This window comes from Callithrix jacchus, chromosome 19 (assembly GCF_049354715.1).
Source record: "Callithrix jacchus isolate 240 chromosome 19, calJac240_pri, whole genome shotgun sequence".
NCBI lineage: Eukaryota > Metazoa > Chordata > Mammalia > Primates > Cebidae > Callithrix > Callithrix jacchus.
The window spans coordinates 11633347-11650292 of NC_133520.1; the positions used below are offsets into that span (position 1 = coordinate 11633347).

Genomic DNA, 16946 nt, shown 5'->3' on the forward strand with positions numbered 1-16946 from the left:
TATTTCAAACCAGAGCAAGACTTAAACGTTTTTCCATAAGTATAGCTTCAGGTAAACAAGCAATTTTAGTCCTGAAAATAGCTTCTGCTTCTGTCAACACGTTGTTTATTTTTTCTCTGAGATAAAAAGTTTAGTTTTCTGATATTTGTACCAAGATAAAGTCAGTAAACAAGATTAATATAGTGTGGAAAAGGTTGTCAGCAGCCTTGGCAAAGGAAATAAGTTGCCTGTACATAGAACATACTGTAAACTGAATAAAAGTGTCAGGTCCACCATGAGATAATGTGATCATGAACCTCTAACAAAGCATGACATAGGCACGGTCGACTTTTCTCATAGCCACAGTGTAAAAAATGGATTACTGTATTCCAGGGATACCCACTGGAATAGCATGAAAACCTCATTTTGAGGTGAATGCAGGATGTAGTCCTGGAGTTGAGCCACATGTTTACCTGTGGTGCTCAAACCATAGGGTTATTAATGTCATCATCTGTGCACATTTGCAGTATTTGCCTTTCTTGGAATTTCTGAGTATATACTGGCATCCATGTAACCCAAGTGATTCAAGAAAAAATAAGGTTTTGAAAATGTTAGGGTTTTTTTAAAAAGGAATTTTATTGCTTTTTCATGCTTTTCCCTCCTATTCTATATAAATGGCATTTCTAGAATTACAGAGGGATTTTTTTATTTCAGTGGAACATAACTTAAAGCCTTTTGCTGTAAATGTATGCCTTGTCAGTTGTGATTGATAGATTCATTCTTGTGCAGTGCTGTATTCCCTTTGAGAACCATCTATACGATAAGAAAGTTGTGAAATTCTAAAAAAACATAGGAGTAGCTTACTTCAGATTTTAAATTTTATTTAGAAATACAGGAGTGAAAATATTATTTATTCCCTTAGATGAAATTACATTTGTGCTATGTAAATCCACAGATGACTCCTGTGTTTTCGGGGAAACCACGAAAAGGGCTGCTCACTACTTCTTTGATCTAAGTTTTTGTATATATTTAATTGTATGTGTTATAATACATGTTATTTATATGTAGGAACTAGCTACAAATACATTGGTCCTCGGAAATATCTGCCTAAAGCTGATCTAATTAAACATTTTTTTCACATAATAAGTCACTGGATTGAGATTCTTAAAAGGATATTTACACTATTGCAAAGATTCTCTTTTTTAAAGAATTTTTTTTATTTTGATTTTTTTGAGAGACAGAGTCTTGCTCTTACACCCAGGCTGGAGTGCAGTGGCAAGCTCTCAGTTGCAGCCTCTGCCTCCGGGACACAAGCGATTGTGCTGCCTCAGACTCTGAGTAGCTGGGATTACAGGTGAATGCCACTATGTCCGGCTAATTTTTGTATTTTTAGTAGAGATGGGGTTTCACCATGTTGGCCAGGCTGGTCTCGAACTCCTGACCTCAGGTGATCTACCTGCCTCAGCCTCTCAAAGTGCCGGAATTGCAGGTGTGAGCCACTTTGCCCAGCCAAATTCTTTTAAACTAGTCTTAAAAATCTAGCAGAGGAAGTACATTAGACCAAAACAAGTAGAGTATGCTCCCCAGGAAGTAAATCATACTTTCAGTCTACGCAATGTTGTCTGAGGTGTGAAAATCTTGTATTCTCCATTTTAATGTCCTCAAATGGGTATATCACTATTATCCACGGTCTTTTTATAAACAAATCTGAAATTTGTTTTTTCTGTTTAAATCTCCCTGTAGGTATCCACTCCTGGCCCAGTGGGTAACAAGAGAATGGTTCATTTTTCTCCAGATTCTCATCACCATGAGTGAGTACTCAATGTTTTTATATAACCTTATTGGAATATTCTACTTTTAGCTCATTTGGGAAATTATTAGCTAATATTTGTAAAGCTGATTTAATTTGTACCTACTTCTAAAAAGAGTATCATTTACTATTGGTAATAATAGAAGAATAATTTAAATGAAAACCATGATAAAATTTAAATGGGGATTTTTAAATATAGTTATTCTGTTATTTGTGATTGAATTGGAAATTCATGCATTATTGAAATTCATGTGTTATCTTAAAATTTTTAAATTTGCATTACATTGAGTAGCATGAAGCTCTTCTGCTCCTCTATCTTTATTCTCTATCCCAGCCATTCTAAAATACTAAAATGAAGACTAAAAAGCCAGGTATGGTGGCTCACACCTATGAACCCAGCACTTTGGGAGGCTGAGGCAGGCAGATCATCTAAGGTCAGGAGTTTGAGACCAGTCTAACCAACATGGTGAACTCATCTAATAAAAATACAAAAATTAGCCATGCGCAGTGGTATACACCTGTAATCCCAGCTACTCAGGAGGCTGAGGCGGGAGAATTGCTTAAACCCAAAAGGCGGAGGTTGCAGTGTGCTGAGATCACACCACTGAACTCCAGCATGGGCAGCAGAGTGTGACTTTGTCTCAGGATAAAAAAAAAGTGAGAGACTGTTTTTCTTGGGCCAGGCATGGTGGCTCATGCCTATAATCCCAGCACTTTGGGAGGCTAAGGTGGGCAGATCACCTGAGGTCAGGTGTACAAGACCAGCCAGGCCAACATATTGTGAAACCCGATCTCTACCATAAATACAAAAATTAGTTGGGTGTAGTGGTGCATGCCTGTAGTCCCAGCTACTTGGGAGGCTGAGACAGGAGATCACTTGAACCCAGGAGGCAGAGGTTGCAGTAAGCCAAGATCACTCCACTGCATTTCAGCCTGGGCAACAGAATGAGACGTCCATTTCTCCAAAAAAAAAAAAAAACCATAAAAAGACTGTTTTTCTGCTATTGCCAAGCACGTGGTAATAATATAAAGAGCTGTGAAACAACCAGAATGTATTTCCATTTAGCAACAAAAGGAAGAGACTACTTTACTAGATAATTTTTAAAAATTAAATAGTTGTAGCTTTGACTTTGGTAAATTATTGCTGAATTTCCAGGGGTTAATTCTATCTGTAAATACATTTTTGCTGGAAAAGCTTAACTAGTTATATATTTTAGATCAATACCATATATCTCCTGCAAATTTGAACTTTTAGAAAGGCCATAAAATATGGGAAGACATGAATTAATTATAAATTTTTTGTGACAATCAATCATATTAGGATCTGTTAGTTTCTATTTTTTAAAATCCACTACTTAAATATAAATCAGAAATTATTGTTCAGATAGAGCAAAATGATATCATAATCTTATAGTGGCCTATAAATTCAAAGTGCATGCATAGGCTATAGAATTGTGGAGAAGGTAGGCTATTTCTTTTTTTTTTTTTTTTTTTTTGAGACAAAGTCTGAAGTCTCGATCTTGTCGCCCAGGCTGGCGTGCAAATGGCACAATCTCAGCTCACTGCAACCTCCACCTCCCAGGTTCAAGCGATTCTCCTGCCTCAGTCTCCCAAGTAGTTGGGATTACAGGCATCTTCCACTATGCCCAGGTAGTTTTTGTATTTTTAGTAGAGACAGGGTTTCCCCATGTTGGCGAGGCTGGTCTTGAACTCCTGACCTCAGGCGATCCACCTGCCTCAGCCTCTCAAAGTGCTGGGATTACAGATGTGAGCAACCATGCCCAGCCTAAGGTAGGCTGTTTCAACAAAAGTTCCCATTCAGGAAATGGGATACTTTAACTCAGCGTGCCGCAATACATATATCCAGTTTGGCAAGCAATTCTTTCTGTCTTCTCTTGGAGAAGCTAACTTGTTATTCTTTCTCTGAAGATCTCTGCTGATATGTTCATTGCAGCAGATGCCTTACAGGGTACTGCACAGTTTTATCAGCCCATTTCTTGTTGGTGAAAGTCAGGGGTTTGTCATCTGCCTTAGGAACTAAACAGTCACAGACTCAAGTTGTTTATTTCAGCACTAGCATTCCATCAAAAACACAGGGATTTATGTTGTCTTTGTTGTTGCAATTTCATGCCAGCAAATGCTGCTGGCCTTGATGTTCTCCCTCTACTCTTACTCTCCTTAGTTTAATGGCTTCTGCCCTGAGGCGGTTCAAAACAATGGCCTCCACGGGTAGGTATAGATCTTTAGGACATCTTTGTCAACAGGCTCATGCTCTTTGTCAGAGAAATCCAACAGAGAGGTATTCAGGAAGGTCTAGACTAGAGCCACAGGCATGTGTCATTTTGCTTGTTAAGTCTAACTTCTGTGCCACAGCCTGTTCCGTGTAGGGGTTCCGAACGTGGTTTTCCCTAATTCTAAGACTTTCATTCAATTTAGATTATACTTTGTTTCACTGATTTATTTTTCTAGACAGGGTCTTGCTCTATTGCCCAGGCTGTAATGCAATGATGCAATCACTATCATGGCCCACCTCCCAGGTTCAAGTGATTCTCTGGCCTCAGCTCCACACGTAGCTGGGACTACAAGCATTAGCCACCATGCCTGGCTGATTTTTTTTTTTTTTTTTTTTGTTAGAAATGGGAGTCTCCCTAAGTTGCCCAGGCTAGTCTTGAATTCCTGGGCTCAAGTAATCCTGCCACCTCCACCTCCCAAAGTGTTGGGATTACAGCCGTGAGCCAACATGCTTGGCCTTGATTATATTTTATAGGCTCATTTAGCAAGTCTGTATTTTCATCCCTTTCTTCAGGCCCATCCCTTACCTATGTAGAGCCAGTGGGGGGAGATCCCTTACAGACTCTTGATAGGGAGAAGGGAGAGGACACCACATCATGGGAATTTTCTTTTACATAAATAAATAAGTATACAGGCAACTTTGTATAGACACACACACACACACACACACACCCCACATACACACACAGACTTTCAGTTAAGTTTCCATAGGCTGACGCCCTTCTAGGGACTGGCCTGCCTGCCTGCCTGCTTTAAAACTAACTCCATTTTACTTCAACTTGTCTCTTTTATTGCTCTAGGAGAAAAACTCAATATCTGAAATTTTCCTATCAGATCCTTTAACAGAAGGTATATGGCCAGTATCAAGTCTGGCCAGGGAGTTTTATATGCTTCCCCAGCTTCCTAGCTGGAATAAGTGGTTCTGTACTGCCTGTTACCCTTCTTACATTCCGCCTACTCCCTGAGTCAGATACATGAAACTGACTCTTTGTTTCAGATTCAGCATCTCATTAGGAAAACTAAGGTGTTCATACCCTCAGGATAAACAAATAATTTCTAGCAGAATCATGGTCACCATTAGTTTTAAGGGAGTAAATTTTCAAATCCCATGCTTCCATTTATAAATTTTTTTTTTTTTTTGGAAATTATCAGCCCTGGTTATTTTGCTGGTTCTTACTTTTCCCAATTGCCTTTCTTCTTCTTTAGAAAAAAAAGACACCCCTACCAATCCTAATCTTTGGGTTTCGCCATGTTAGCCACTAAGGCTGCTCTCGAACTCCTGATCTCAAGTGATCCACCTGCCTCATCCCCCCCAAAGTGCTCGAATTATGGGTGTGAGCCACCATGCTGGACTGCAGTCTTTTTTTTTTTTTTTGAGACGGAGTTTCACTCTTGTTACCCAGGCTGGAGTGCAATGGCGCAATCTCGGCTCACCGCAACCTCCGCCCCCTGGGTTCAGGCAATTCTCCTGCCTCAGCCTCCCGAGTAGCTGGGATTACAGGCGTGCGCCACAACGCCCAGCTAATTTTTTGTATTTTTTAGTAGAAACTGGGTTTCACCGTGTTGACCAGGATGGTCTCGATCGCTTGACCTCGTGATCCACCCGCCTCGTGATCCACCCGCCTCGGCCTCCCAAAGTGCTGGGATTACAGGCTTGAGCCACCGCGCCCGACCCTGCAGTCTTATTTTTTAAGACAGATACTAAAAAGTCTTCCAGAGTGTCATAATTATGAAAATGCAATCATTTTAATAAAATAACAACAATGTATGAATTGTTTTAAATAACATCTAGTAATTATTTCCATGGAAAACATTACTTTGTTTAAAGTCCAATCATTAATGTACAATAGGTTACTGTATTTCAATCCAGTAATTAATGTATGATAGGTTTCTTTGATTCAGAAATATTTAGCACAGTGAAATGAAATATTGACTAAGATAACTAAAGAGCTACACACAAAAAAAGACAAGAGCTTCAGTCCAGCTAAAGCAGGGAAATTAGTATCTAATTTCTCAGTAAAAGTAACCTACGTTTTGAAATTCTCTTTTAATTATTTTGTTGACTTTTTAAATTTACAAATATTAAAATGTTAAAAATGAAATTAAAATATGACTACATTAAAAATATATCTAAGCATAAAAATAGTTACTTCTTATTAATTCCACCTCCCTTTATGTACACTGTAAATCGTTCCAGAATTTTTTCCTTTCTCTCTTTCCAATCACCTATGAGATACTTGCTTTTAAATAGAGATAAATATGACTTATCAATCGATTGTGCAATTGATATATTTTACTCTTATTTCTGTCTTAAGTCGAGGATATTTACCTGAGGAATTGTATGTAAATCAAACTTATTTTAAATGCACATGGGTAACTCATTATAATCCTATGATGAATTCCTTTATAAAGCAAATATTCTCCCCTTATTTTATCTTTTGTGTAAATATCGAGTTTGCTTAAAGCAAGATTTGCCTGGATTAAAGGTTATGTTCATTGGGAATACTTTCACACTTTGAAATTTAGGATCTATTGCTTTATAGTGGAAGTGTCTTTAACTCTAGATTGAGATAAATAAGAAATATAGATCAATTCCTCCTCTGATTTATTGTGATTCCCATGGGTAAGTCATTTAGCTTACATGTCTTAATTTTATTTATAGAATAAAATATAATTATAGTAACAGTCCTTTCTTATAAAGATGTTTTTATAAGGTACTTAGATAAAATACAGAAATATTATTAAACTAGGCATGAAACATTTCAAAATGATGATGACAAAGATGAAAATGATAGATACTTTATATTATACACTGTATTTTATTTTTTGAGACAATTTTCACATGCACCACTGTTCTTAGTATTTATAGTAGGTATTAGACCCCATTTTATAGATAATTTGACTTTTCTAAAGTCACACATTCCACACCACTCAACCAAAGTCAAATGTATTGAGCCTCTCTTAATTGTTGATTAACGTGCTAAACCTATTATTGTTTAAGTAATGTCCTTTAGCACTTGTTTTTTTATAGGCATTTAGAAATTCAAAGGTAATCACTGTGTGTTAAAACTTATGGAATGAAGGTTTACAGATTACTATATTCCACTGTACTGTTAGGGGAAGAAAATTAGTATTTATTTTAAACACCATCTGCCAGTTTCTTAGTGTTGTCTTCGGCCTTCCAAATACTGAGAGTGGTTAATTTTATTTCATGCATGAGGAAGAAACTGAGACTCAGAAAATAAAAATAATTTGCCAGAATTCACCTAACCAGTAAGTGCCAGAGCCTGTATCCAAATTAGCTCTTTCTGATTTAGTACACACACCAGGCTGAACTTCCTAAATTTACATTCATAGTTTAATACAAGAAATAAAGTTTTAGTAGGGCCTCTTCAGCATAATTTTAGAGTTGACTTTTTGTTACATAGAGCATGTTATTGAGTGAGGAATATCTTTAGCATCCTGGTCTTCTAGTCCATGGAACATACGAACCCAAAGGAAGCTTTTTTTTTTTTTCTGAGATGGCGTCTCACTCTGTTGCCAGGCTGGAGTGCAGTGACGCTATCTCAGCTCGCTGCAACCTCTGCCTCCCAGATTCAAGCAATTCTCCTGCCTCAGCCTCCCAAGTAGCTGGGAATACAGGCACATGCCACCACGCCCAGCTAATTTCTGTATTTTTAGTAGAGATGGGGTTTCACCATGTTGGCCAGGATGGGCTCGATCTCTTGACCTCGTGGTCTGCCCACCCTGGCCTCCCGAAGTGCTGGGATTACAGGCATGAGCCACTGCACCCGGCCAAGGAATCTTAAAAGATCACACAGCCCAGTGTTCTCTTTCTTTTACCTTCGTATAGAATAGCATAGCAACTATAGTTGATGAAACTCCATGCTATATTTCGAGTCATTCATTTGTCCATTCATTCAGAAGGTATTTATGAAGGCGTACTAGGTGCTGAGTATACAGTAATGGATGAGATGACATGATCACAGTTTTTGCGGTTCTCACATTACTCACAATGTGATAGAAATAATAGAGATTAGTAAGCATGCACACAAATGTATAATTATATACTGACACATAAACGCATTATTATATACTGAGCTAAGTACTTTAAAGAAGAACTTGTAAAAATTGAATTTGAACTAAACATTGAGATGCGGAAGGCTAATGAGATCTCTAAGATCTAAGTGAACTGGTGGCAAGAAGAGCATTTCAAGCAGAGAAAATAATACACGTTGTGTTCCAGAAGCTGAAGGAATGCTAAAGCAGATTGAACACAATATATGAAGGAAAAGCATGTAGTGTGTGATGAGACCAGAGAAGGGTCGGCAGGGAGCACATGATGCCAAAGCTGGTAGGTCATGTTGCAGATTCTTTCGCCTAAGAGTGTTTGGGAAGCCACTTAAGGTTTTGGTTTGCTTTTGTTTATTTGTTGTTCACTTGGTGTGAATGAGCTCCCTGTCAATTTCTACATTGACAAATGTGCCCTATTTGCCTTTTGACATTCTGGTTGTAATTGCTACCAAGATCTGTTCTTACCTAGCCACGTGGCTTCTTAATACTCTGTAGTCTTGCCGTATCTTGATCTATGGAGCCCTGTGATAGTATATTGGGTTAGGAGTTTGTCGTATATTTCTACTTCTCTGTCCCCCTCCCTCCTCTCTTGCATATAGTTTTTCATACTTGCAAGTCTCTTCAACAAAGTAGTTATGGTTCACAGGGAAACTGTCAGTAAGGAAGGTTGTATACTATTTCCAAAGTCAATTCATGTATTTATTGATAATCTACTTAGACTACTGTTATCTAATAGAAGAACTCTTTACCGTAATGAAAATATTCTTTATTTTCACTGCCCAGAATGGTAGTTATTAAACCTCCTATGTCTTCAGCACTTGAAATGTAGCTATTGCAATTAAGAAACTTAATTTTTAATATTAATTTAAATTTAAGCCAAGGTGGGAGGATCACTTGAGGTCAGAACTTTTAGACCAGCCTGGCCAACATGGTGAACCTTTCTTTCTGCAAAAATACAAAAATTAGCCGGTGTGGTGGCACATGCCTGTAATCCCAGCTAGTTAGGATGCTGAGGCAGAAGACTTGCCTGAACCTACGAGGCAGAGGTTACAGTGAGCCTAGATTGTGCCACTGCACTCCAGCCAGGGAAACAGAGCAAGACTCTGTCTCAAAAATAAAAGTAAAAATTAATTAATTAATTAATTAAATTTAAGTAGCCATATGGCTAGTGGTTACCATATTGGACAGCACAGATTTAGATCATTTTATATATATTAGACCTGCTATTAAATTAAAATTATGCTTCTCAGTCCAAAAATAGAAACTTATCTCTAGCAGTAAAAATCTGCATTTTAAGTTGCAGTAGCTCTTTTGTTCTGAAAAGTACATTTAGGAGGCCTCAGTTAAGAATCTTGAGGTTGAGTTTGTCCTTTTGTCTAGATGTAATATTAATAGACTTCCCATGAAATCCTATACACTTCTGCTACCTGTAGTTCAACACTGTGGGTGAGAAAGGGGATTAAGGAGCAACGAGAAGGAATTAGTGTGGAACTCTCCATCTGCAGAGGTTTTCGTTTTTAAAAACCTTCTTTCCGCCGGGCGCGGTGGCTCAAGCCTGTAATCCCAGCACTTTGGGAGGCCGAGGCGGGTGGATCACGAGGTCAACAGATCGAGACCATCCTGGTCAACATGGTGAAACCCCGTCTCTACTAAAAATTACAAAAAATTAGCTGGGCACGGTGGCGCGTGCCTGTAATCCCAGCTACTCAGGAGGCTGAGGCAGGAGAATTGCCTGAACCCAGGGGGGCGGAGGTTGCGGTGAGCCGAGATCGTGCCATTGCACTCCAGCCTGGGTAACGAGCGAAACTCAGTCTCAAAAAAAAAAAAAAAACCTTCTTTTCCTAAAGGTTTATTTTCTAGTCATGCTAAAAAAAAAAAAAAAAAAAAAAAAAAAAGAATTCTTTCTATTCCCAAGAGTTACCAACCACAACTGCTCTGCTATACTTGGAAGAGCACTGTAGTGAAGGCTCAGTAGGTGAGGACTCTTCCTGTTATCGGCAGTGTTGCGATGGGGATTGAATGAAATAGTACACCCGGCTTAGTTCCTAGGCCTCCCTAAACTGTGTCTGTATCCTAGAGGGAGAAGTGAATTTGGAAAGCACATCCAACCCTTAGGAATTGTGAGAACAGGCAATCTGCCTGTGTCTCTCAGCCTAACCATTCATTGCAGTTGATCAGTTTTAAATTCTTCTTGCTCCCCGCTTCCAGATTTTTCTATCACTGTTAGTCTCTCCGTGAAGCCCATGTGGAATCTTGGCTCCAGTGTAAATACATATAAATAAATGTTTATTCTCTTTCATAGCATTTTTTTCTTCTTCTGCCTTTACATAAACTTGACTCTGGCTTTCAAGGATGCTGGTCCCTCTGTGCTTCCTTGTTTGCTCAAGTCCCAGCTACTCAGGAGGCTGAGGCAGGAGAATTGCCTGAACCCAGGAGGCGGAGGTTGCGGGGAGCCAAGATCGCGCCATTGCACTCCAGCCTGGGTAACAAGAGCGAAATTCCGTCTCAAAAAAAAAAAAAAAAAGAAAGAAAGAAAGAAAAGAAAGTTATTAAGTAACCTTTATTTTCCATGTATTATGCTAGATTCTGGCAATACCAAAAAAAAAAAAAAAAGAAAAGAAAAGAAAGAAAGAAAAGAAAAAGAAAACCAACCCTTCCACCATCCCCACCCCCGCCCCCCACCGCCACCACGATCATACTTGAAGGCAATGAAAGGGAAGAGTATGGTTGCAAATATAAGACAGACTGAATCCAAATTCTGATTCCAGTACCTGCTAGCTGTGTGAGCTTGAATGGTAATAGGACGATTTCAAAAAGTTGTGGTAAGAATTCAATGAGATAATGCATATACGGCCATGAGAATGATACCCAGCACACAACTAACATTCATTGCGTGGTGACAGTGCTTTTACTACAACTTTGATTACTACTTCTATCACATTTTCTGCAGCCACTACCACTATTCTGTTATCCTTTCCTCAAGGACCTCTGATTTATTATGAGGATAAGTAATCAACTGCAGTATATGAATATAACAGCTCTAGTGGAGATACGGGCAGAGACTTTGGGAGTTTGGAAGAGGAAGCATCTAAATCAGCCAGGTTGAGTTCAACAGGCTACCCAAAGGAGGAAGTCATTCATTCACCTCCTCTCACTCCTGTAAACCCTAGGACACAGAGGCCACCATTTTCCTGCCACCTCATTAGCCCTTCCAGATTATTCCCTCTTTACTTCTGGGTAAATTTTTTTTTTTCTTGTTTGAGGTTCATACTTCCATCTACCTTTTCTTATTTGCCCTCATTCATACAGGACTTTGGCACTTGAATTAGTCTTCCTTTCCCACATCAACCTCAGCTATCCTAATTGGTGACAACATGTGTAATAGTTAGAAGGGACGTGGGCTTTGGAATCGGGAGACCTAACTGAATTCTCACTCTGCTGCTTAGTTATGAAATCTTTGGCAAACATCTTAATCTCTCTGAGCCTGTTTATTTACTGAATGATAATAGTAAATACCCCCAGAGTAGTTTAAGTATTAAATGGCCTTAGTAAGGGCTCAGTGCATGTTGGGTTCTCCTATGACCAGCAGAGCCATGGCAATGGTTGGATGGAATAGTGCATACTGGCACTTAGCAGGGTTCTTCATCTGACTGCTACTTAAGTAACTCCCCTGGCTGCTCTTAAATATAACCATCACTCAGAACTAATAGAGCTCTGAAATTTTGAATGATATTATACCATTTTCTTACCACAACCTAATAGTCTTTCAGCTTTTTAAAATCTTATATTCACTACCTATGTTCTTTAGACTCATTAAGACTGCTATTTAATCTAGATAAACTTACCGAAGTAAACTTTTTCCTAGTCTTAGAGGAAAAGATCTCTCTTCTTCTGTCCGAGGCTAACACCTGTGCTTTTGATTGAAAGGAATTTTTCATTTCCTTTCCAAAAGCTTCTTTCGTCATCTACTATGTTATTCAAACTCCCCCCTTTACTTTTCTTTAACTTAATGTGATTTTTCTCTCTCATACCTTGAAAGCCAGACTTCTAGAAAGAGCAGATTACAGTATAGTCCCTTCTTCTGTACCCTACCATGATATTATAATCCTGATTTCTTCCCATCACTTTCTAGAAACTTCTCTGGAAAAGTTCATCAGTGACCCCTCCAGTTGTGTTTACTCAGTTCCTGTCAGATTTCTCTATGTTTAACACCAATGACCACTCCCTTCTTAAAGCGTTTCTTCATGGCCTCAGTGATACCACTGTCTCTTGTTTGCTGCTCTGAACATTTATTTTTATGTTTCCTACCTATATCCCACTAGAAAGAGGAAAAAAGATATAGGCATACAATGACCAAGAAGGGACACTTCAGCAGATTAGAGATTTCAGCCAATTTCTAGAGATAGAAAGCACTTGGAGATTTGTACTAGGCAGACAGAAGAAATATAAACTTAAGAGTCGGATGAAATAAATGCTGATTTGTCCCTCACAGGCCCTAGAAAAACTGAAAACTTCAAAACAGGGGGAGGCGTGGAGCTGATGTAGTGTGTCTCAGTGAAGAGAGTAAATCTTCCTTTTCTTCAGAAATTCACTAATCTGAGAAAAAGAGACAAAATAGTAACCCTTGTATGTTTCCCCCATGAGGAGACACTTGTATGATCATCCTGTAGATAAACTTACTTGTTGAAAAAGCTCTTCTGATCATTTTTGTAGTGCCTTATAAATATCGAATAAATAAGGAAGGATCACCAGATGTTTGAGAAAAGACTTCAGTCTTCAGGAAAAAGGACTTGCTTATCAAATACGTCGTAAATAGATAATTTATAAACCAAGTAGAGTAAAATGTTAATAGTAGAATCTAGATAGTGGATATATGGGGATTCATTCTAAGAGGCTTTCAAATTGTCTGAATATTTGAACATCTTCTTCATACATTTTGAAGAAAAAAAAACTTAGTAAAAGAAATGAGAGATAAAATGGGAGATTAAAACGGTGAAAGAAATCAAAAGAGATCTAAAAACATGAAGAGACTTCATGGTTTCTGTTAGAAGATTCAACATAGTCAGGATGTCAGTACTCCCTAAGTTGATAGATAGGTTTAATGCAGTTCTTACCAAAATCCCAGCAAGACTTTCTAGATAATAGCAGATTATTTTAAATTCTGTGTGGAAAAGCAAAGAAACTTGAATCACAAAAACAATTTTTCCAAAAAGAATAAAGTTGTAGGAATTATCTACCAGATTTCAAGACTTACTGTGTAGCTACAGTATTCAAGACTGTGTGGTACTGGTGGAGGGATAGACACATAAATCACTGTAACAGAATAGAGAACCCCAGAAATAGCTCCCCCAACACACAAGTATAGTCAGTGGATTTTTGACAAAGGTGCAAAAGCAGTTCAGTGGAGGAAGAATAGTCTTTTCAACAATATTTAAAACTAGTGTTCTGGAAACGTCTCTAAGAGAATGAAAAGAAGCTACACACTGACAGAAATATTTGCAAACCACATATCTAGCAAAAGACTAGTATCTAGAATATATAAAGACCTTTCAAAGTTAACAGTTATAAAACAGTTAAAAAACAAAACAAACAATCTAGTTAGAAAATGGACAAAAGACATGAATATCCATTTTACCAACGAGGAAACACAAATAGCAAATAAGCACACCAAAAAATGTTAGCATCATTATCTATTAGAGAAATGCAAATTAAGACCACAGTGAGATATCACTACACATGTATCAGAATGGCTGAAGTAAAGCAGAGTGACAGCATCGAATGCCGATGAGGATATGTAAAAACTGAATTACTCATAAATTGCTGATGAAATTATAAAATGCCGTAGCCATTCTGGAAAAGGAGGGCAGTTTTACAAAACTAAACTTGGATCTAAGATGCTAACCAGCAGTTGCACTCTAGGTCACTGATCCCACAGAAATGAAAACTCTGTTCACAGAAAAGCTGAGGTTCACAGCAGCTTTCTTCATTATAGCCCAAAATTGGATACAACCCAGAAGTCCTCCAATAGGTGGTTAAACGAACTATTTATACCCCTACAATGGAATACTACTCAGAATAAAAAGGAATAAACTACTTATACATGCAACAACTTCACTGAGTTTTCAGAGAACTGTGCGGCGCTTAAAAGCCAATCTGAAAAGGTTACATCCTGTATCATACTATTTGTATAATGTGATTTCAATGACAAAGTCACAAAAATAGAGAATGGGTTAGTGGGTTAACAGTGGTTAAGTATAGGACAGTGACAGTTGGAGTGAAATGGGTGTGGCTCTCAAAGGGCAACAGGAAGGATCATTGCAGTAATAAATTGTTCTGTATCTGGTCTGTATCAGTGTCAATATCTTGGTTGCGATGTTACACTATAGTTTTGCAAAACGTTATCAATTGGGAAACTGGATAAAGGTGCACAGGATCTCTACCAACTGCACATAAACCTATGATTATCTCGAAATATTTAATTTAATGTAAAGATTGATAAATCACTTAGCAGGCAAACAAAAAGACAAATAAATTTTGGGAGGGAAAAAGTAAGAAAATCTAACAGATCAATTCGGAAGATCTAACATTTAAATATTAGGCATTCCAGAGAGAGAAAAAATCAAAAGCAAATTTTCTCCTACAGAAGGACCCAGATCTCCAGATTGCAAGGTCTCACCCAGCACAGTAAATGAAAAATACACACTACTGGAGAAATGAAAAACCTCTAACAGCATCCAGAGGAAAAAATACAGATCACATTCATAGCAAGAATAAGCATTTTTTTGGCCTATTGAAAACTCAGAATATGAAGAAGAAAACAGACAAACAACTTACTTCTCATCCATTGTCACTATTTGAGTGAGTTCTTCAGCAAGGGGTGAAAATGAACTGAGAAGCTGCAGGACACAGCAAACAAGAGGTGCAACAAAGGAGAGAAATGATGTGACTGCCCAGTGAAAGCCAAGGAAGTTCCAGGACAGATCTGGAGAACAACAGCTCAGATGAGACTAAGTAGGCAGGGCTTTGGGAGGAGATCACTGGAGGCTGACGAGGAGGGAGGAGTAAGGGATGTCCATATTTTCGGGTAATTTTTTAATATTTGAAAAGTAACAGTGATAAGAATAAGAATATAATACAGATAAGCAGGCGGGCCAGGCGCGGTGGCTCACGCCTGTAATCCCAGCACTTTGGGAGGCCGAGGCGGGTGGATCACGAGGTCAAGAGATCGAGACCATCCTGGTGAACGTGGTGAAACCCCATCTCTACTAAAAATACAAAAAATTAGCTGGGCATGGTGGCGCATGCCTGTAATCCCAGCTACTCAGGAGGCTGAGGCAGGAGAATTGCCTGAACCCAGGAGGCAGAGGTTGCGGTGAGCTGAGATCGCGCCATTGCACTCCAGCCTGGGCAACAAGAGCGAAACTCCGTCTCAAAAAAAAATAAAATAAAATAAAAATAAAGATAAGCAGGCAGGTACACAGAAAAATTAATAAGCCTGAGAGGTACATAAAAAAAATGGCAAAAACAAGACAAATATCAACTTTAGGAGAAACAAAAATAAAAGCAGCAGAAAGTATTCATATAGTCACAATAATGTCTGTATTCACAATTGATTAATCAAAAAGATGCTGTAATTGGAAATAGGGTTGGGAGTTGCAAGAGAGCTAAGTCTGTGATAATAGAAAGTTGGTACTTCACATCTAAAATCAATTAATCACAAGCTACCAGTATAACCATATTCTTTAGAAATGTAGCATTAAATACAAAATGAAAGAACTAAAAGAGCTGACAGTGGTTTCTCTTAACAGAGCTTAGGAGTCAGGATAGATGGAACAAGAAATTACTGTTTTTAATCCTTTTAGTTTTTTTCTATCTGATTTAAGAAAAATGTTTTCCTTTAAATCAAAAAAAGGCACAATCTAAAACAGAGGGGCAATATCTTAGTCAAGCTCTCAGAAAAACTACAATAAATGATGAATTAATTTGGTAATTAATCCAGATGTTATTTACTGATACCAATAAATGTCCATTCCTCCATCACTGGTGGAATCTGACCTGCCAAGGAGCATCGCGATCACTATCTATAAGCTTGAGAAATACTATATTAAGAGCATAGACGAAGCTTACTAATGTAGAGGCTGTTTGTTCTTGGTTTTAGTACCACAGAGGCTAGAGAATGTAAGGAAGTCTTAGAGAGTTTCAGGAGATGCAAACCCTTTCTAGCCCCTTGCCTTTCTGCAGTATGGTGTGGTGAAAACACACCTCATACAAGTAAGCTAACATCTGAGCTCTCGCTTCTGTGTTTGGAACATGAGCCTAACCTTGTACAGATTTTATGAAGATGGGAGGGAAATAAAACATGTCTCATGCTTAGTACATAGAGTTACTCGGTATTATTGTTGTTGAAATCATGAATAGCTTTAATAGTAATGTTAGTGTCATTCCCTGTGATTCTGGGCCTTTAGTGATTGATTTGCTATGATACCTCTCTCAATTTCCTAGTCCTTGATGTTTATAGTTAGTTTTTTATGCAAATATTGCCAGAGAACTGGGCACATAGCTAATGAAAACAACTCCCATGGAAAAGGTATTGCCAGATACATCAGTGTTAAGAGTCCCAGGGGCAGCTGAAGCAAAATGGGCTGGACTGGGCTATGTAAGAAGGCAAGCTTTGATAATGCAGTGACTTCTGTATTTTTAATGTTGTTGACTTGTTCTCAGCCGGAATCTAAGTTGTTATAACTATGCAGGGAATAGGTCCAAGGTACCTTTAGCTGATGCTGCAGAATTC

The 16946-nt window shown here is 38.3% G+C and overlaps 1 protein-coding gene across 5 annotated transcripts in view; it reads left to right on the forward strand.

The window, feature by feature from the left end:
* The window catches only part of GPATCH2 (G-patch domain containing 2), a 207294-nt gene that overhangs the window by 110906 nt on the left and 79442 nt on the right, over positions 1-16946 (forward strand). For all 5 annotated transcript variants that reach the window (XM_078356550.1, XM_035280883.3, XM_035280886.3 and 2 more), the window contains one exon: positions 1723-1790. In XM_078356550.1, the coding sequence (XP_078212676.1) occupies positions 1723-1790 (68 nt within the window). The remainder of the gene's footprint in view (positions 1-1722; positions 1791-16946) is intronic.